Source organism: Branchiostoma floridae, chromosome 3 (genome assembly GCF_000003815.2).
Source record: "Branchiostoma floridae strain S238N-H82 chromosome 3, Bfl_VNyyK, whole genome shotgun sequence".
Taxonomy (NCBI): Eukaryota; Metazoa; Chordata; class Leptocardii; order Amphioxiformes; family Branchiostomatidae; genus Branchiostoma; species Branchiostoma floridae.
The window spans coordinates 14,216,719-14,238,723 of record NC_049981.1 but is presented as its reverse complement, the minus strand read 5'-3'; the positions used below and the strand labels follow the sequence as shown (position 1 = coordinate 14,238,723).

Below are 22,005 nucleotides of genomic sequence, written 5' to 3'. Positions count from 1 at the left end.
TTGTACTGTAGTTCAACTGACGTTTGCTTGTTTGCGTGATGACTATTCTAACCTATTATGTAGGAAATAAAATTGGGAAAACTCTCCATTTTTTTGTGTACTCGCTTTCTAATGATCATACTGCATATGAGAATCATCTAATTCTTAAAACCATGAAGTGCATTTTAGACTTATTGACTATGTTTATGGGGTATTTTGATTTAACTTGTATCTCTTGTATCTTTTACATAAAGATGTGTTAAGTGTAGAGTTCTTTATGGAGGGGGCGGGGGTATAAAACTGGAAGCAACGAGCAATCGGTCTGCCACAAAGTAAAAGTGTGATGTATGTGGTGCAAGAACATCGTGGCACATGAACACTATAGAGATTAGATCGGATTTAAGCAGTAGGAAGTATCAGCCTTTTATTGAATAATCAAATAAAATGAATTCTTGAATGACTAAATAAAATCAATTAAATCAAATCAAACAAATAGATATTGTAAGGAAATAACTGTTCAATATAGCCGCCTCGGCTGGGATCGACACGTATGTCATAGCAAGACGATTTTATGCAGTTATACGCCGCCAGTAACAAAAAAATGTCATCTTGAATGTAAGTTCATCTGTTACGGTAGTCAACATTATGCTACAATTTTAAGACCATATATCCGTACACTCTGGGTCATTTCAACTTGAGAAGGGTCAGAGGACTGACCGAAAGCTTGTTGGTAAGCGCTTTATATGGTCTTAAAATTGTAAGATAAACAAGAAATCTTTTTAAAAAAGCTGTGCCTTGCCGCGTATTTTATGTTATTTTGGTAAGATAGACTAGATTCTACGCTTAAAAATCCCGAGTTCCACATGTCGCCCCCCTCCCCCCCTCATTATCATAATTTATGTCAGATGAATTATTGGCACATTAAACAGGTTTTGTAAAACTTTTTGACCCACAATGAATATGCATTATTTTTTATTACAAACTAAGTTCCTTCTGATGCAATTTGTGATATATATTTATATAAACATGGTGAGTTAAAGCGTAGATTTATTACGCTGGACCACATACAGTAACATGCGTCTAGAAGAGCGTTTTAATACTCGCCTGGAATGTACTATTGTCTAACTAAGCCATAAAACTCGGCAAGGAAAGAAGGGCCTTTGGAAGGGGCTTTGGAAGGGCTGGGTTAAAAGGTCCGTCCGTCCGTCCATGGAAGAAAGCTGGCGTAAAGCCTTGCCTGGCGGCAAGGCAAAAAGGTCATCTTAATCATTGTGAATATTATCCGAGGAAGAGAACAACGCAAAAGGAATATTACAAATACGATCGATTTTACAATGATTGTATAAGAGCGACCCCTAGCGTGCCATGAAATAAATGCAGCAGATTGTCATTGTCGCTGTATATCGATTGGCCAATTAAATTACGCCAACCAATCAGCATATTATTATTTGATGTGTGCAAGGTGTGCGACGAAAGCTTTTGTTGCAGCCCCGTTAGTGATTTATAGGGGCCGGTCAGCCGAGAAGACTGGGCCTTCATTCATATAAACAGACAAGCACGGAAAATTTGGATCTTTTCCTGTACCCCTTTCCTTTTCTCATACTGACACGCAATTCGCTGACTCCGATGCCATCGGATCGGAGAAGGAAGGACCCCCCATTTCGCGCCAATATTGTCCCATACTCTGTTATTGTCCTGTTATGATGATAATTACCGCTAGTCGGCGCTGTGAAACCATTTTCCCATTCTCACGATTGATAACAGACTAACGTAAAACAAAATACAAACTTATTTGTAATATCTTTGCAAAATCATGCACAAATCTTATGTATACTGTAGACTTTATTGTATATCTTTTATATTATGGACAATTTCATTTTGATTTGCCAATTATTTGGGCTTTGTCACACACACAAATGATATTGTTTAGTAGCGCTTGCGTGTGGTGTCATTGAAGCATGATTAATTTTCCGGAAAGGTAACATTTTGGTTTCTTATTTTGACCTAAATTTCCGCGCCCAAACAGCAGATATCGCTACAAAACACGCAGCCTAGGCTCCATCTGTGCCGTAGTTCTGGTGTAGGAAGAGAGCCCGACATATTTCTGGAAGATTCGTTGGGAAAATATGCCGGTGGGCTAGCAGCCTGACCGAACAAAAACCGACCCAGAGATGGCGGACACAACAACGCCCTCAGCTCCGGACAAAGACGGTAAAATTTCACATTTCCTCTCAAAAATAGTCCTTACAATCACATCTATAGACTTCAACATGCAGAATTTTATCGAATCAACCCATTACTGAAGTGTGGTCTATTTTAGGGAGTCGAGATTTCGTATATCAGGGCGGTGTCATAATGTGAAAGGGGGTGGGGGGCAGTTAAAATTCTTCCGGAGAATTTACAAATCAAATATTTGCCAAATTGTTAGATCACGAAGTTTAGAAGTGTCACACTATGGAGTTCAATGTAGTATCGATATCTGTTTGTGGAGTAATAAGAAAGGTTCATGCTTTTGTCCATTTTTTCTCATGGATGTGAACTAAAAAATGGATAATTTTTACATTGATGATCACATAATGAAAATATTTCCTATTTAGCCATAAACCTCAAACTAAAATATTACATTGAGAAAGACAGCATTTGAAAATATCTTTTTATTATGAATATATTGTTCTTTTTCCATTGTCAATATTAAAGATGCCTTGTATTTTTAGTGATATGTAATTTTTAATTGAAATGCTAAAAAACAATTTTCCAGCAGTCCCCGGTTTGTCAGTTTCAGTTCTCCAGAAAAATACAAATGTGATACTACCGGAGTCCAGGAGGTTAATAGTGACAGGGTTGGACAAGTTCACTAGCCCGATTGTCCCGGGCAAGTGCATGTCCTACCCTACTTGTCCGATCGGGCAAGTAAGATTTTTCCATGAGTGAGTCAGAGATTTTGATACACTTGATACTTTTCACTGTCATGGCATCAAGCATTACTCAACTGTAAACAGAAAAATGGAACCAATGATACATGAAAAACTGCTACTTATAAAGAATTCCATTGCTAGAATTGAAAATTTTATTTTAATTTCGGACGAGTGAAATGTTGGTTCGGGCAAGTAAATTTTCTGTGTTAACTTGCCCAATAGGACAAGTGAATTTTAGAAAACTTGCCCAACCTTGAGTGATACAGCATTCAATGTTGTGATACTGCACCTTGTTTATATTAAGTATGATGTTACTTGTTACATTTTTTCTTTTCTTATAAATTCAGAAAAATATTGGCTGCATTATTTTGAAGCAAACCATGACATGATACTGACCAAGGTAGAGATATATGATTGAAAACATGTTTAAGATATATCTATCAATTACAGGTCTGCAGTAATTTGACTGACATCATTTCTTGTTCATAAAAGAAATTATGTCTCAAAAGGAAGGAAGTGTCATATTGGCATGAGTATATAGCAAAGAGAGCATGGACAAACAGTGACCTCCCCCCAAAAAATTAAATCATAAACAACACAATAAATTTCCCTTCTGTGAAGGTAAACATAATATGTGAAATTGAGTTAATTACTTGGTATTATTTTGAATTACCATGCAATGGTAAAACACCATTAAATTCTGGATTTTACTGTGATCTGAGATTTTGCTTTGCTTACTGGAGATTTTGCATGGTGAATTATTTATCACACAGGCATTGCATGCAATGTTGTTGTAGTATTATTAGTACATGTCATGTGAGGCTGTGATGTCATCCATAGCCTGGGTGTTTTCCTTGTTAGGTTCAATGTGATATGATGGAAAAGGGAGTGACTATTGTAGCCTAAGCTGGCTGCTGTACAGGCTATTTTTCTGGCCTCACAAAAGGCTGAGTAGTAGATATTTTGTTTCAATTTAGATCTTTATCCTTGTATCCATGGAAAAAGTATCACATCCTTACCATTTCCTGGGTACTACATGCACAGTGAATTCTTTTACTATTGTGTTTTTTTCCCCAGTAGAACTAGAAGGCGAAAAGAGGTTTTATGACACATTTTAGGCTTAAACTTTAAAGTTAAAGCTAAAGGGCTGACGATCAACTCTCCTTTACTTCCCTCTTGTTATTTTATTGGCCCAGTAAGCCTCAAAATGCATGAACGCCTGCCAATATAATCTGTTCATTTTCCAATTCGGTCCAAGATCCGGTTCACTGATTTTTTCTGGTCCGGTTTTTCTGGGCTGATCCAACAAAAGAAATGGTTTTGTACTGGTACACCGTACTGGTACCCACTCCTAATTGGAAATGTGTATTCGCAGTGGGATCTCAGAGGTTGAATAGAGGTTGAAATTCGTAATGTTTTAAAACAAGTTTACAAATGGAATTGTACATGCATGACATTTTAATGAGCTCTGATTCAAATTATCATTATCTCGTTATTGGTTTGGGATGTGTGCGGGGACGCTGTGACTTTCTCCTTCTCACTCTGTTATAATATAGATAAATGTTGTGGACTCACGGAGGTCACACGGACGCGGGAGAGTGTAATGAAATTTAGCTTACCAGAGAGAGAGATTGGTTTGGCAGGGCTCGAAATACCACCTGCATATGCAGGTTAGTGCATGTAAAATTGGAGCTGTGTAGGTAATTCTGGTGTCTCCTGCACCTAACCTGCACTGGTCCATGTACTGGGTTTTCTACGTAAATGTCCTATGATGTAGGTGTATGCGGATTGTTATTAGCTGCATTGACTGTTACCACCTATAAAGTATAAAAGAAATGATAGCAATGGTTCCTGAACAATTTTAGTATGAATTCATACTTCCTAAATTCAAAGTGGTGGTAAAATTTGTCTGGTGCAGGTAATTTTCAATGTTACCTGCACCAGTGCAGGTATGCAGAAAAAGTATTTTGAGCCCTGTTTGGTAATTAGATAAGTTGTATGATTGTCTCCTTGATGACACAGAGGTACAAGTACTAGTAGGTCAATTAATTACATGTTATGACATTGGATGAACTTAACAATTCCATGTTGTAAACACCTTGAATAAGCTGGATCATAGTTAGAAGTGCACGTGTGTGGTGTGATTGTGAGTAATGCATGGTAGAATTCCCCTTGCTAGAATCAAAGAGTGACCAAGAGCCTTCAATTTGATAGGGGTGTCCAAATCACAGCATAGGGGCTCCCATACTCAGACTATGCTAGCAAGAATGCTGATGTTGTAGCCTTAGCCAGATTTTAAAAAGAAATGTGTATTTGTACCTCTTATGTTTTTGCAAAGTGAAATTCAACAAAAAAAGTGTTGATTGATATGTAACCTCTGGGAAATGACTTCATTTTGGATGCTCTTGAAATAACTGGAGATTTGAAGTTGAGACTGAAACAAAGTTGTTTTTATGGAAAGAAAATATTTTTTCCTTATGATGTACATATTTACATTTCAAACTAAGCATGACAAAAAGCCACACCCAGGGCCAAAGGTCATGATAGGAGAAGGTGACCTACAGGATGTTGACACACCCTTATTTACATAAAACATTGCATGAATGTCCTGGATTCTAGGGACTGGTATTTCATTATTATTATCATGGACTATTCCATTTAAGAAGTTCCTGCCATCTTTATTAAAATAACCAAAATGAAGTTTTGTTTAGACATGTGCATGAACATGTACTGTAATTAGTATAAAAGGATGTATGCAGATTGTTCATTTCAATTCATTGGTGGAATAGCAGGAATAAAATTTTAATTTAACCCCCTATCTCTGCTGTGGACTCACCCATGCAATGTGTCTGCAAATTAGGTAAAGCTGAAGTCAGCAAAGATCAGTGAAGTGTCATATTTACAAAGTTCAGTGAATGTCAAAATTTGATTCAAACTGAAATTGCTATGTGTTGTAGAATGAGGAAGGTATTTTATTTGTCTACATATTTTAGAGAATTTCCTAAGGGCTGAATAGTGGTAAGACATGCTCTGTTAAGGGGTATTTATTTTGGTGTCTGACAGTATAATGATGAAGCACCCTTTGACCTGTAAAGCATCATGCGATAGAACACAGTGATGGGTTGGGTCAAGCCTGTCACATACTGAGTGAGGATTGGATTTTGCTGTATTAGTGGAACTGAATGGAGGTTTTTGCTTTGTACAGTGTGGTGTACATTGGAAATGCAAAATCACAGTGTCAGGAATTTGTAGCATTTGAGAGTTTATCACATGGTGTTCTACTGTTATCACACATGCTTCTGTAGAATATTTCAGACACACTTTGAATGTGCGGAGCAGGGCTCTAGCCAGCTCGAAATTTTTTTCCGTCAACCAATTCCCATTGTCGCGAAAACCGCGAAAATCAAGTTAAAAAGACGGAGCGGAGACCTTGAAAAACAGGTTTTTATTTTAATGAGATTATCATATGCGAAAGGGCGCTGACACACATTGTCAACAATCATAACAATAGCAAAACAAACAGTGTGTGGCTTTTACGACCGTGGACAGCGTCCCCAAGCAGCTTGTAGCTTCCACCAAGAATTTTTGTCTGTCAAGGTTGACGGATTGGTTTAAACAAATTTTCGTCACACGCAGCAAATTTCCGTCAATTGACGGAAAAACGGACGCTGGCTAGAGCCCTGGTGCGGAGTATGCTGTTTGAATTTGAATACCGGATTTGGACATTGGGATTGCTGTTGTTACCTTTTCTTGTTTGAGGAACAAAGTTTCCCAATTTCTGGCACATTTTGCATTGAAAGGTATGTTTTCTTGGGTAGATACAATTCAAATAGAATACATTCGTACAACATGGTGTGTTCCGCATCACCTGTGGGAGGGCTGATACCTTGGGTGATGCTGAATACACTGTGTTGAATTCTATATTTATATACATGATAGAAATTGGTGTGATGTGGCATGATATGATGAGTCATAATGTTGTCATTATTCAGGTCATTGAACCCTAAGTACTGTTAAATTTACCCGATTACTTGATTAAATCTACAAATAACGGTGTGTCTTAATAGGACTTTTTTTTTTCAAATCCAGAAATAGTCCAGATCACGTAGTAGGGCCTGACACATACTGTAAATGTATTTAAGTTTGCGGGGATTTAATTTTGCAGTAGCGAGAAAAAGGACTTTTCGCATTGGATTAAAGTTCGCGGTAACACCATAGACTGCAATCTAATACTAGTATCATTATGGAAAAATGTTTGCGGTGGTCTTAAATTCGCGGTGAAGTGGTCAAAAACTGCGAACATTAATCCACCACGAACATTTCTGCATTTACAGTACACGCATATGTAAATTTACCTTGATCTTGGAACGTTGTTGTAATAATATTTGTTTCAATAATGAAAGAGAGGATAATTGGGGATATGGGCTATAGAAATATATTTCTAAATCTAAAGTTATATAGGGCCAAGAACAATTTTTGAGGCGCACAGTGCTGAACACAGCCTACAAAAGTTAACCCTCAGTCTTGTGTGTTCCGATTATCGTAATTAATATTAAATTATTGGGCTTCTGCGGAGACAAGGCTGCCCACTACCAGTTATAACTGGTTCTGGATACATTGACATCACAATGACAGAGGGATAGGCCTGGTAAAGGGAAAATGAGGTATGAATTATTCAAACATAGACACTGGCATTATAGGCTGTAGGGGGTCATAGATTAGGGTTATAACTTATATTTATGATTATAGATCTTAGTACTGTTTCAAAAATCAAACGAAATGTTAACGTATGATAAGGCTCCTGTAGATTGCACAAGGGACTCAGTCAAAAGAGACATAGTTCTGAGAAAGGAAACTTAATTGGAAATGCATTTTTCATGGTGTATTGCATTTGAGTTGGTCATGAAAGACGGAGTAAAACCACTGCAAACATTTCAAGCTTTAGAGTATATGTCTTTTAGTTTTAGTAGTACTTTTCCATAGTTTTGCAGTAACTTCCTTTGTTGTATATACTAATCTACAATGTATATACATTTGCATCTTAATATTCATTCACAGTATGAAAAAAAAGACATTTAATTTGTGTAGATACAGTTCCAAGTTTCTTAGAAATCAGGTGGTAGTTTTAACTTGTGTAAATACAGTTCCAAGTTTCTCAGAAAACAGGTGGTAGGTTTAACTTGTGTAAATACAGTCCCAAGTTTCTCAGTAAACAGGTGGTATGGTGCTTGTAATTCTGTGCTGCACTATTGGCCCATATCCAGTGGAAACTGGTGGCATGACTATGACTCATCTGTGTCACTTAGAACAAAACCGTTTGGATATTCATTTCAAAGTTGATGACATTTCAGTTCTTGGTTACATCTGGATTGTACCAGTTAATCTATGTTTGACATCCTGCTCCCTTCCAGTTAAAGCTGGTTCAGTCCACAGTTCTTAAAACACTTTCTATTGTCATGATCAATTCTTGGCCTGCAATCTTTTCCTGTTGCATCATTCAGTTATTGTAGAGCAGTTGTTTTTCAGGATTCCTTACTACATGTATAATAGGCTGGTATTTTTAGATAGTTTGTCACATGTGACTTACCTCTGATCTCCGCTCCATCTTTTGAATTTTTTTGGTTTTGACCTCGGATCATGACTTAATGGACAAAGATTTTGTTATGATGCATTGCAGTGTGGTATGTTGTCCCGTGGTGTCTCTACTTGACTGAATGTAACATATAAAATGTTAACATGTATGGTAGGCCCTATTGGATTTTATTTGGAAATCGACTTTTGAAGTTGAAGGGGTCACCTAGGGGTCTTAAATTTAAGATGAAACAGATGAATGAATAGATACTCAATCATAATAAAAATACAAAGAGATGATCATAGCAAAGAAGTGCCAGGATGTGTACCAGCTAGATTTAATGCTCGACACAAGTGTAGTTCATCTTCAAGTAGATGTAGGGTGTGCCTCAGTGTTGCAGCCTTTTGTAAATTGTATGCCTTTGTAGTAGTTCCCAGATCTCAGGCTTTTAGTCCCCTCTTAGTCTTACACAAAATGGTTTAATGTACTGATTATTCATTAAAATGCCAAGAATGTGTTTTTGGTCAGACACAAGAAACCGGTTTGTGGCTGTTGTCGATTCCAATTTGTGGCTTCCAAACAAAACAAAACAAAACAATGAAAATATATTGACAACAACAAAAAATTATAGAAAAGACAATTGAAAGTTGCCAGTGACCACATTTGTTGTTTCAGTGCTGTGTATATATTTAACACTTACATTTGGTGTGTGTCTGCATTGTTTTGTCTACATTGTAGATCCTTGACCTTGTGGAATGCACCACTTGAATACAGGGGTGTTAACCTTGTTTTTTTTTATCCCACAGATAAGTTGGTGAGTAAGCTGTCCATCAAGAAGAAGACCAAACCAGCTCCATTAGATGTGAGTACCTTTTACCCTTAAGAATATTTTGGTACAGTCCATTTTGTTTAAAAAAAAATTAAAGAGAACATTCAACATCTTATTATGTAAGTTTTGGCATTGACTTGCAGATATACTCAGCATTTTTCTATCCATATTTTATGATATTTTCTTTGACCATTGTAGCAATTCTATTGGAACATATCAATAGAAGGTTAAGTCATATTGACATTCATGGAAATCAATTTTGAGAAGCCTCATTTTAACAGGCAATCAGGATTATTATCTTATGATTTTTCATTGTATAGAAAATTATGTTGTCCCATAATCTGTAACATTTTAGAAGTAATCATTACTTTTTCCATAGCATTTTATTCCTTGTCTCTTACAGATAAAAAAATCTGCCCCTCCCCTTTTAGAATCTTTAGTACAGTTTCAATCACATGGAACAGAAAATAAGTTGCTTTGATTTTGATTTTCCTTCTTCTTATTTACAGCTTACAGAAGACAAAGGAAGTGTGAAATAAAGTTACTGATTGTTTTTACAGTCCATGAAAATTCCACAGAGAGAGATGTTCCGCATTTTGTAAATAGCAGCTGGAAATAGTCCAATTTCATGCCAACCCAAGCATATACAACCTGTGCCTGTTTCCCACAGAAATTGGTTAAATCTGCTTCAGTGTGTGTTCCTTTTTCCTGTGTTTACATGTTTTTTTAAAAAATAACTCCAAGACTTTGAAATAACTCAAGGTCTTTTTTTATGATTATCTGTATTTTTTCTGTCACAATTTATTATATTAAAGAGAAAAAGCGAAAGCCAAGAAAATGAACACAGATGTAACAAACGAATCCGTGAATAAGTGATTTTTAATTGGCTTTTCTTGGAAATGTGAATAGGTCACAAGACTAAGTCTTTCTTAAAGAAAAGGTACTGTCAACAGTTTATGAAAATTGTGTATGAAGTCCTGCGGTTATGCATCGAAGAGAAGTATTCACCTTTATCCTAAAATGATTTCATTCCACATGCCAGGCTTTGAACTTAAATTCAACTTTGTTATATAAGGACTATTCCATTCAAAAACTTGGGGAAGGGACCATTGAAATCTTTAATTGTATGAATTAAGTATATTGTTATGCAAAATTTTCAATGATGAAAGGAAAATCTTTGCAAATGAAATTCAACGAACAAACTTAGAAAATATTGATATATTGATACTAATGATAGCAAAAGGAAAATCTTGAATAATGCCATCATCTATATACAAAATGGTACTGTCTGTGCAACCCTTTGACTATAAGTTCATGAAGCGTAAAATCACAACCCAACCATGTATACAAACCAATTTCTTCCAAATATGGTTCTATATTTCTTCAGATGACAACAACAGAAGGTAAGGATGTTGTTGCGGGCGATCAGATGAAACCACCGGTTACGCCGAAATACACGAGAGAACAGAAGATCGGCCATCGCAGGATAAATGAAGACACCGGAGAAACAACGTACAAAAAGGTTGGTAGATCGAATGTTGTTAGTGACAAAGCTTCTGTATACCAATAATACAGAACCTCTCTATCTATCGATATACATTTGTATGTCTGGGTAGAAATCGTGATCTTGTAGAATTAGCGATTCTATTGGTAGAGATCACAATTGGAGTCACTGTCGAGACCTCTACCATTACAATTTGCAGTTTTACCAGCACAAATGGCAATTTAGAATTGGTGATTCTATCAGTAAAGATCCAAAGTAAAGTCTCTGATCACAGTCTCTAGACCAATAGAACTGCCGCTGCCAGGTCACAGTCTCTGCCATGACCTATATAGGTGATATTGTTATTATGTGCTGGTAAGAAGCTTATTTGGTGAATTCGCCTGCAAGCGACTCAAGACTACAGATTGCTCATCAAATTTCATAGATAAGAACAGATTTGTTGGCATTATTTGCGTTTTGTTAGCGTTCAAATCAATCTTTTACATCGTGCATCACAATTGTCTAACGAAAACGAGGGTTACACTTGGGCAAATCCAATATCGGCTGCTGTACAGTCACTTGCACCTTGGCGATACTGAAAAGGCGGCCTTATACAGGCACTGATGACACAGGGCACCCATGCCTGTCGAGGCCCTCTGGCTCAGGTTATTATTTAAAACCCAACTGCCCTTCCCCACTCCAAGGAAAGGTATCCCTCCTTCGAAACGAAATCCGACACCACTGTGTAAACCCCGCTCTTTGTTAGTCCGTTATTTTTGCCCTCTCCGCAGCTAACATGCAAACAAGGTGTTTTTCCATCTAGCCTGAGGCACTCCCCACCCTCTTATAGGGGTGTGACTTTGCATATTCTTTAGGGCTACAGTCATACTTGTAGCACAGTAGAAGCAGACTTATGGAATATTGATAAAGAAACAGTGTCTATGGTGGTCTGCGAAGTTAGGAGACAAGAGGATTACCCCCTTTGAGATTGTAATGGTACAGCCCCACTGGCACAACAACGGACAACCCCCAGGCTGACACAATACGTTCAGGACAGGTTACTTACTAGTGCGACAAGCCTTGGAATTATTGAAGGAGACGACTATGCTTTCAAGGACATATTCTTTCCGAGGAGCTTTCAAAGAATGTCATGATGATGTTCGTCTGGAAATCAAGGAACGGGGACCTTAGGACGATTCCGGATTCTACACCTGATTTCGGGAAGTGTCACGACTCAAATCATGCTGATAGAAATGGCAGCGTTTGGCTCAACCACGCTAGAGAGGAGGGTAAGGGGAAATGGTTCATACGCAGAAACTTTGATACATTTTTGGGGAATACCTGGTCCAAGTCAAACATGCAGGCAACGTAACTGTGCAGGTAAAAGGATAGGAAATGTATGACAATGTCGGAATCTAAAAGTTTGGTTTAGACAACCTGACCTTGGTGATGTCTAACGATCCGACACCATTGGAAGGATATGCATCAAAACACACAACGAGGCCAAACACAACAATGCCAATCATTTCAACTATTAGGCATACTTACCTTTATTTCCAGCACAATTTGTGCTTATGTTGGAAAGGCTAGGAAATGTTTGTACTTTTGCATTTATTAGACAAAATCTTAAAGTGGTCTCACAGGTAAGGAAGGAGGTGGGAGGGGCACCTCTTAGTTTGTCTTCCACTTGTCTGAAGCTTTTCTAGGAAAGCACACAAAAGAACGGGGGCTAGACTTGGTTATGCACAGTTTTACTTGCTGAAGTCTTATAACTACTAGCCAGTGAAAACAGAGTTTGATTATTTTACTGCTTTATAAAATGTTTAATTCCAATGATGCATGCTACACCCCCTGCTACAACCCTAAGCAGAGGTGAATATTTGCATACATGACAACAAGGTGTAATTAGCTGGGTAATTTGTCTGTTTCTTCCAAAACATTCCGATCATCATATACCCATTGATAGGATCCCAGACTTATGGTTATTTTTGGAAAATGAACTATTTGTCGTCACAAATGCATACCTTTCATGATTTGATATGACTCAACATTTCTGGGCAGAAACCCAAGCATAGATAAAGGTTATACTAATTCTATACGGCAGGTTTGTTCATAGGTGTGTGGGGCCCGGGGTTCAATGACCTTTGCGTCTGATTACAATCATCTGGATGCTGAAAACTTTAAAACAATGAAGGTTACTGTAGGTAAAGTTTAGGTAGAAACAAGATCAAATTCAAAAAGTCTGCTTTTGACGATATTGAATAGTATTTTCAAAAGTTTTAGACTATTGTAGAAAAAATTCTATTGCGGTAGATAAATATGATCACTGATTTTTGTATGAAAACAAACTACTGATATGTATTACGAGAACTACAGAATGGTTAGAATTTCAGTCTTTTTTTTTCTTTGCCAGTTTGTAGTTGTATTTGTGAAGTCCTGCAGACATGTCCTATTTTCTACATGTCTGTGCAGAAGAAGTACCAGAACGTTGTTTGTATAAACCTGTTTGAAGAGACTGCAAGCTACCCAGGGTTGTTGACTCGCTGCTCAGAAGGACAATACACTCCTTGAAACTTGGAGGATAGGCTCTTTGCACGGGCAGGATGTTCGCATGTCGTTTGTTTACCGACCAGGATTAGAAAGAGGCGGAGCAAGAAAGACCTAGGAAAACTAGTCATGCAAACTGGAAGCACTCGGGAGTAGGGTTTCTTAGCTTGTTGCAAGTCTTGGGAAAACAATGGTTAAGAAAACAAGAAGGCTGGACAATTTAACATGGCAATAAACTGCTCTCAAATAATGTAAGTCTCAAAGGAACATGTAGAAAGGATTCAAAATTTGCTTGTACTTTTTGTAGTTTATTGAAAAAATAAAGTCTCAACCTTCCCTCCCTACTTTTAACCTGAATAATGCTACCTGCTCCCAAAACAACAAAAATATTGTTGACAGAATGCTATTTCAGCAGGGGAGGGTTAACACTTAGCGAGTTGTCTGGTTGAGAAGCCAGTCTGTCCCCGGACCTATAAATTCTCAGTAAAGCTTGTTTCAAAAATTGTACATTAATTGATCCTATGTACAACTATGTACAAGACTTTATTGCTGTAAAGTCAGGCACACAGGAAATGATGTTATCAAAAATATGTCACAACTTCCGTCGTAAGATCTGCTTGGAGATGTGATGTCTCAGGGCTCGAAATACTGGGTGCATGTGCACCCAGGTGCACCCAAAATTGGAACTGTGCACCCAATTTTTTTCAGTGGGTGCACAGGGTGCACCTAAATATTCTATTGGTTTTTTGTATGTAAAGATATCAAGTATACTAGTGTTTATCATATTCTTGACATCTAAGTGTTAGAAAGATAATAAAAATGTCTGTCATGGTGGTTGTTTAAGAATTTGAAAGCTTGTAACTAAGTTTTGTTATTAGGTTTTTCTGACATTCTACTTAAATTTAAGTGGTGCACCCAAAAGAATTTGGGTGCACCCAATTTTTTGAGCTGGGTTCACCAGTGCACCTAATCCCAAAAACGAATTTCGAGCCCTGTGTCTATTTCATGTTCCCTGGTCTGCCATGAAGAAAATGAAGGCATGTCATCGGTGCCAATCATGCAGTACTGCAGACCATTATGCTGTAATGATTGATGTCATTAGGGACAGGCATGGACTGGTAATGTACATGTATCAGGCCATGGTCGCAGTCTGTGTATGCAAAACGTCACGTCAAACAAGCAGTCAATCGGTTAGAAATGGAAACTGTAGTGTGTTGTAACACGCGGGACATTTTAGCTAACAATTCTGCTATATAAAATACTGTTACTGTGTGATGCGCTTTCTGAGCTGAACCTTTTGATAAATATTTCAAGTCACGGGATATGCTTTTTTCTTAGAAGTCAGACAAAATGCAAGGAAAAATCCAAGTGAAAGGTTTTATTAGACTTGGAAATATCCTGTATTGCTCAGGTTTTACATAATATTATGTATACAAACATTGTATATGTACACAAGATCGTCTCTTTTTTAGCCTTCGCGTGGTTGAAATTGTCATCTTTTTCATGTGCAGGAAAGTTTTTCAAAACAAAAAAAAGATCATCTACTAGTAAGGAGTTGAAAAAAAGTGTTTCTGACAGCTCTCTCCCCATAAATTTAGAATGGAATAACCCTAGCCCAACTAGTTGACACACCCCTACAACTTTGTAACCTTACATGAGCTATTCCATGACTTGTTTACAGTCACACATCATTCATGCATACAAATACATGTTCCTTATAGTATAGAGTTACATGATATACCTGAGCATTGGGACATCTGTTTTTGATGTTGGGTCACTACTGTAGTCTGACCAACAAACATGCAAAGTGCTGGATTAGAAGTTGGCATTTTGCCTGTACACAGCAGTAATTGTGATGGGTCTGTATGTCCTCTGAATTAATGATATAGTCTTGCTTTATGAATTATTTAGTGAAGTCGCAGGTAGTGCCTTGCACGAAGGCCTGTAGTTTATACGTTGGGTACGCACATGTTAGGTTGGACGTTAAGATGGAGGGGACTGTTAGTGTTACATGTATGTTTCAAGCTCCTGGGGTTAAATAATGCGTTTAAAGGTAAATGTCACTACCAATGTTTATGACATTAAACAATTACTGAATTAGGCACTAATCACAGTTACAGTTTGGAACCAAGGGATGTAATTTTGAACCAGGCAGTTTTAAATAGCTTTAGAATGTAGAATTATGGTGCTTACATATATCTTGTATTGTTTCAGTAAAAAAGGTTTGCAATGAATAGATTGTATGATGTAAACTTGTGGAAGAAAGTAAGGAAAATAATGTGGCCTGAATGGTATTAGCAGCATTTTTCGTTTTAGACTTTTACGCACATTTCAAATTTGTAGAGGTAGTATTTAGTACTAGTGCTTAAGTTGAGTTTCTATGTTCATTTTCCAGACAACGTCGTCGGCTTTGATGACAGCAATCCAACTGGGGATCTCACATTCCATAGGAGGCCTGAGTTCCAAACCAGAGAGAGACCTTCTGATCCAGGACTTCTCAGTAGTGGAGAGTGTCTTCTTCCCTGGGTAAGGACAGGTCTTTTACCTCTGTGCATGGAGGTGTTGTTTTCAGTGTGTCTGTTTGTTTGTTTGCTTGTGTGTTTGTAGCTATTCTATACAGTAGAGTGGCTTGTTTTCAGATGAGCATGATGGCAACACTGACTGGAAATTAGGTCAAAGGTTCCAGGATTGGTTATCCCATTTCCTGTTTTAAATCTGTTGCCTTGTCAGAGCCAGTAAGAAAATGACTTAGGCTGGATCAAGGAAATGTTTTCAGTAATGAATGGATGAAATTACAAAAAAATAGAATTACTTAACTGAGGTATGAGATGTTCATTTTCTTGTTGCAAAGGCATTATGGTCTCGGCCACTGACGGTGGTTTGGGTACAGCATGTACACAGGATCAACAGGTTATGGGATCATACCTTGTATTCAAAATTACTAAGGCACTTGACACCATTTTCCTCACTCCACAGTCATCCAGGTGTAAAAATGGGTACCTGACGTTGTTTGGAAAGGTAAAAGGTGATATAAGGAGAAGGATGGACTTCAATACTGTGGTACCTAAATTCCCCTCTCCACAATCTCAAAAAGGCTATGGGACCTTTATCTTTTACCTTAGATATACATAAGTATATAAGTCAAACTTTCTAAAAGTGTTACTAGTCAGAGATGTTTTTATTTCCAGTGAGGGCAGTAACCTGACCCCAGCCCACCGCTGTCCAGACTTCAGATTTAAGACGTACGCTCCCATGGCATTCCGTTTCTTCAGACAACTCTTCGGGATCCAGCCGGACGACTTCTTGGTGGGTTTCAAAATCCTAGCTGCAGGTCTCAATCATTTTTACGAGTAATGATTTGAGGCCGATTTGACTGTCTCTAGTGCTTCTCAAGACATAATTTTTTTGGACACTTCCAATAGAAAAGGGAGCCTTGTCACTGACCGACAGACTCAGTTGATATTTTCTGTAGAAATGTTATTTTAGGTAAAAATCATCAATGAAATAAAATTCTTACCCCAAAATTGCTAATTTGGGGGCATTCTTTACCCAAGTTTTCCTGGGATGATGACTAATATGGCCATGAAGGTCAAGATTTCTTTTGCATACTGAGTAAAAGGGAAAAAAATTGTGAGTATTTGTTTTCCACTATTGCAAGCTCCGGTGGTGCTAAAACACACATAAAACATACAATCTGGGTAAAGCTGGTGAAACTATCGTCCATGTTGGCTGCAACTTTACAATTAGTGTGTACTTATCATGCTAAGTGTTGTATGTAACCTTTTTCCACTCTTGTTCCCAGATCTCTCTGTGCAGTGAGCCCCTGAGGGAACTCTCCAACCCAGGTGCCAGTGGGTCCCTCTTCTATCTGACTGCAGATGACGAGTTCATTGTCAAAACTGTGCAACACAAGGAGGCCGACTTCTTACAAAAACTACTCCCGGGATATTACATGGTGGGTGGAGTTGTTTTGTAGGGTCGTTCTCTTATGAAATCCAGCTATCCGTCCATCCAGCTATCAATTGCTTGATATCTTTTTTTTTAGAAATATTTCTGGTCAATCTTGAATTTTTGTACTGACTTCATGTCAAAGAAGTTTAGGTACAAGCACAAGAAGTTGTAAGAATTGCATGGTACAGCGAAAGGTTTGTAAGTGCTTATGGCAAAAGACAGGTCCTGACTGTCTATCACAATTAGCAGTACAGCCAATGATAGCATAGAAATTTGGATGTTGACCAATGACAGAGTTGCTGCATGTTCATCTATACATGTATTATGTTTTGTTTTTTTTCAATATGTGGGTGGACAATGGGATTTGTATATTAAGGACTAAGCCAATGACAATGCTGTTTTTCCTTCCTTTTCAGAACCTAAACCAGAACCCGAGAACCCTGCTGCCCAAGTTCTTTGGTCTGTACTGTTACCAGTCTGGAGGGAAGAACATCCGTCTGGTAGTTATGAACAACCTGCTGCCCTCCACCATCAGAATGCACCTTAGATATGACTTAAAGGTAGGGAGCTTGTTTGCTTTGCTTATCCAGTAAGCTGCCATCAGTGGTAACATACCAGTTATGTACAGTTAGTAACCGGACTGTAAGGTTTTGTCCACTCACACTGAGATGGACCTCTAGGGTTTTCAATAAATTGGTTGAGATCTCGACATGCTCGATATTTCATAGTATGAATTCTGGTAGCTAAAGAAATAACTTTGACTTGGTACTTTGGACAGAAAAGCATTAGGAAGCATAGGAATAGAGATTTTGTTTGACATTGTCAGTTACTAGATTGTTCCTTTTAAATATTCTGGTTTCCTTGACACTCAAGCAACTGAGAAAACATAATCAGTATCATAACATATTTCCTTACAGAATCTTTGTGCAGTGCTTTTGATAGACATTATTTATTTGAAAGTAAAATATATTGTATCACTCAGAAGTATCAATTCTATCATTCAGGGCTCCACTTACAAGAGGAAGGCCTCCAAAGCGGAAAGACAGAAGCCCAACCCTTGTTTTAAGGATCTGGACTTCATGGAGGACCATACTGAGGGAATTCTGCTGGACTCAGACAACTATACTGCAATGATGAAGACAATAGCTAGAGATTGTAGGGTGAGGACAATGATTTATGTAATGCTGCATTTGTCTTTCTTTGTTGCTTAGATGATATTGGCCAGTATCAAACAGCACATTAAAAGTTTGTGGCAAACATAGATTTCATAGGTACCCGATATTGAACTTTCTGTGAACTAGTTAAAATGAATCAGATATTGCCATCTTGTGTTGTATTTCGTTCTGTTGATGTTAATTTATGGACAAGGACAAGAAAGAAAATCTCTACCAGAAAAGGAAGTTTAAATGCTCTTAAGTTGTCATATCATGATGGAAGACTGGATTTATTTAATTCCTGGGTATTGATAATGCTCTGGGCTTGATGTTGTAATAATGTGATATTATTACCTCCATGAAAAATGGAGGTATGGTTTTGGCTGTGCTTGTCCGTGCCTGTCTGTGTGTGTGTGTGTGTGTTTGTGTTTGTATTTTTGTTGTGTAATTGTGCTATAGGTCCCTTTGGAAGCCTATTTGCTTTTGTAGAATGAAATGATTAGAAAGACTGAATTGATTAAGAATTGTTAACTCTCTTGTTTAGGTTTTAGAGAGCTTCAAAATCATGGACTACAGCTTGTTGCTGGGCATCCATAACCTGGACCAAGCAGAAAGAGAAAAAGCTGTAAGTACATTATTAAAACACACCCCACCCACCCCTATTTCTGATGTCCTGTGGTCTAAGTCAAGAAGTGATTTAATTGTAATGGGCTAGTCCATTATAACTAAAGGATGCAATGTTTGTAAGACAGACAAATCTTTCAAAATTTTTGAAAATCATACAGTCAGATGATCTTTTAAGACAATGTTATAAGAAAGCAACTTAGAAGTTTAATGATAAGCATATTTCATGAAGAATATATTTAAGTTATCTGTCAATTTTTTATTTATGTAAAAATAGGGAAGGTAGTTTATGTAATACAAAAATGAAATAAAAATCTTTTGAAATGAAAATATGACACTAAACCAGCAATTTTGTTAACCAGCAAAGCTGTGTTTAATTTATTAAATTCCTGTTATGGTTTTCTATTTATTGTTGCTTTATTATTGAGTTGTATGCAATATGGTTATTAACAGTGATTACAATTTCTGCTGCTATTGTCATTTGCATGTGTTGCCATGGTCATGAACTGTCTGCAGTGGTTTGTTTTTATGTTATGCATGCATAAAAAGTTACACTTTGTTGTTGACAATGTCAACTGTACTACTTGGTTTTCCACATCGCGTGTCCTCTAAAAAAAGCATGCCAGTGTTAGCACACAAACTTTTGGCAACACCTCAGGGATGGGGCCATTATGCAAGTCAACACTGTACAGTAAAGATTACTGAAAATGCTTGTTAAATTTGTTTTTGTTTTGTTTTAGAGCAATATTATTTTGAATGTCCAAGAAGCTCTTGCCCTATAACCTCAATGGAAAGCACTTTGCTTTGATTTGATTTGATTTGATAAAAAAGGCTCGCCAAACAAGCAAACAAACAAACAAACCAAGTAGTACAGTTGATGTGGACCAACCAGGCTAAATGTCTGTTTCTGCTGTTTCTGCTGTTTATTGTTCCTGTCCCTGTATGGCTGTGTTTCGTTCTGTCTTTCCTACTTTTCCCTTGTTTCCGCCATATGTTCAATGTGCGCATGTATTTTCTGAGGTTGCAATGGCATAAAGTTCACTTTTTTCAATGTTTTGCTCGTGTAACGTTTTCAAATGAGAGGAGACTTTTTCAGCTTTGAGTTTAACTTTGACAGGGTTTTTATTATCTATCTGTCGTGGACGTATTGCAGAACATTGCTTTTTGTTAAGTCATTTTTGAAGTAATTTTTTTAGAAGTTTCTTGGTATGTTGTAACATACATGTGTATTATTAGTTAGCCAAAAAAGTAGTGAGGCCAACTTATCAATCAGCAACAACTGGACATTGTCAATTAACTTGTTGGCATTCCAGTAGTAAGGACTGATACATGTATAATAAACTGTACATCAAAAAGTAAGGTCAAGTATTGTTTTCAGGATGTTACTCACTTTTTCAGTTGTTTGGCTATTTGTAGGATTAAAGAAATTTGAAGTGTCGACTTTTTTCAGGTTGATCAGCCAGTTTTTGTCGCAACGGAAAAAAATTGGTCCTTCTTGCAGTGCCAAAGTACAATAGAACACTTAATACAGATTCAAATGTCTGCTAGACATACATCTACTTTTTTAGAGGGAGACATTGGTGCCATGAACATTTGCTTGACCTCTGACCTCTTCTCTGTGCTGTTCTGACTTTTCTCTATTCCCTCCCCTTCCTTCCCTGCTTCCTCGCTAGTCTGGATTGGAAGGTGCGGAGGCAGCCGACCCTTACTTGTTCGCCACTCCTATCCAGGCTACCCCATTGGTTGGTTCCGCAGCCTCTCCCAGTGGCGAGTCAGAGGGAGCCTCCGTGTCAGAGGACAGAGGTCAGGAGTCAGAAAACACAGGTAGGTCAAAGGTCACGGCTCAAAGGTTGAGCATACACTGTTTTCACACTTCCCATAATGCACTGCAATATCGCTGCCCTGGATCCGGATAAAAGAAAGCGGCCTTGTGATTATATAACAGTTTCTCTCAGTGTGCGAAGCCAAGGAAAAAACAGCTACAGCCTTGAGTAGGAGGAAGATTAGACACAGGAACTGATGAGTTGTTCGGCAAATATGTTAAGGCTCTGAATTTCACAACCTTTTTGGAGAAAAGTGTTTTTCTGGACAACTAACCAACAACTCTACTGAGGCCTGTTGGTGGGTTTCACTGGATGGTTTCACAGGTCACACACCTTTGCAACCTCTGTTCTTTTGTTTTTAGAAAGTGATTAAACCCTAAGCCCTGTCCTGTGCACGGTTCTGCACAGAACTGCCGTCTCTGAGATGTGTTCTGTGTTCTATTTGGTGAAAAACAACTTCCTGCAACCTCGGGCTGTCATGTTTAGTGGTTTCGCACACTGAGAGCAAATGTTGTAAAATCGCAGGCTTGTTCTTGTTTATCCAATTCCTGGGCAGCATATTGGACTCAGTCAGAGTGTAAAAATGGTGAATGGTCAGATTCTCGAGCTGATAAAAGGTGACTGGTCCCTAAGGTAACAAAAGGAATGTTGGGCAATGGGTCAAAGGTCGAGGTGCAGCGGGTCAAAGGTGCAGTTGACTAATGACCCTGACCTTACACAGGTTTTGCTTATTCTTGGGCATAAATCTGAGCTGGATCCAGTGCATGGTTTGATGGCTTTGGGTGCTCATGGAGGTTAAGGTTCAAAGGTTGCCCGGGTGAAGGTCAGGAACTATGGGAAGACTCAGAAAACTGAGGAAGACTGTTGTACTATTAGGTGCAATATCGTCAAACCAAATTTGGGACCCATCTACTGAGCAGAATGCACAAAATGGGGACTGGAGGTATTACGATTCCTCTGATGGGGAATCATGGGGAGAGTCCAGTGAGGATGAAGGTGGGTCACTGATTCGGCATTGATGATGACTTGTAAGACAAAAGATTACATGTTTTATGTCAAACATTGTTGTACTCCATAAGCTGGTTCAGTTTGAAGTGCACATGCACAAGGTCAAGGGTGAAGGCCTCT

At 38.0% G+C, this 22,005-nt stretch overlaps 1 protein-coding gene across 16 annotated transcripts in view; it reads left to right on the top strand.

The window, feature by feature from the left end:
- The first annotated feature begins 1,901 nt into the window (after positions 1-1,901).
- LOC118411589 (phosphatidylinositol 4-phosphate 5-kinase type-1 beta-like) overlaps positions 1,902-22,005 on the top strand; it is a 34,622-nt gene continuing 14,518 nt past the window's right edge. For 10 of the 16 annotated variants that reach the window (XM_035814022.1, XM_035814019.1, XM_035814021.1 and 7 more), the window contains exons 1-11: positions 1,903-2,190; positions 9,273-9,328; positions 10,683-10,817; positions 15,721-15,851; positions 16,514-16,631; positions 17,128-17,280; positions 17,693-17,836; positions 18,281-18,436; positions 18,975-19,055; positions 20,728-20,878; positions 21,754-21,873. In XM_035814022.1, the coding sequence (XP_035669915.1) occupies positions 2,151-2,190; positions 9,273-9,328; positions 10,683-10,817; positions 15,721-15,851; positions 16,514-16,631; positions 17,128-17,280; positions 17,693-17,836; positions 18,281-18,436; positions 18,975-19,055; positions 20,728-20,878; positions 21,754-21,873 (1,285 nt within the window). In that variant the 5' untranslated portion in view covers positions 1,903-2,150. Of the gene's footprint in view, positions 2,191-9,272; positions 9,329-10,682; positions 10,818-11,399; positions 12,068-15,720; positions 15,852-16,513; positions 16,632-17,127; positions 17,281-17,692; positions 17,837-18,280; positions 18,437-18,974; positions 19,056-20,727; positions 20,879-21,753; positions 21,874-22,005 lie in introns of those variants that run through there. The other 6 variants (XM_035814027.1, XM_035814020.1, XM_035814014.1 and 3 more) reach the window with 5 other exon arrangements.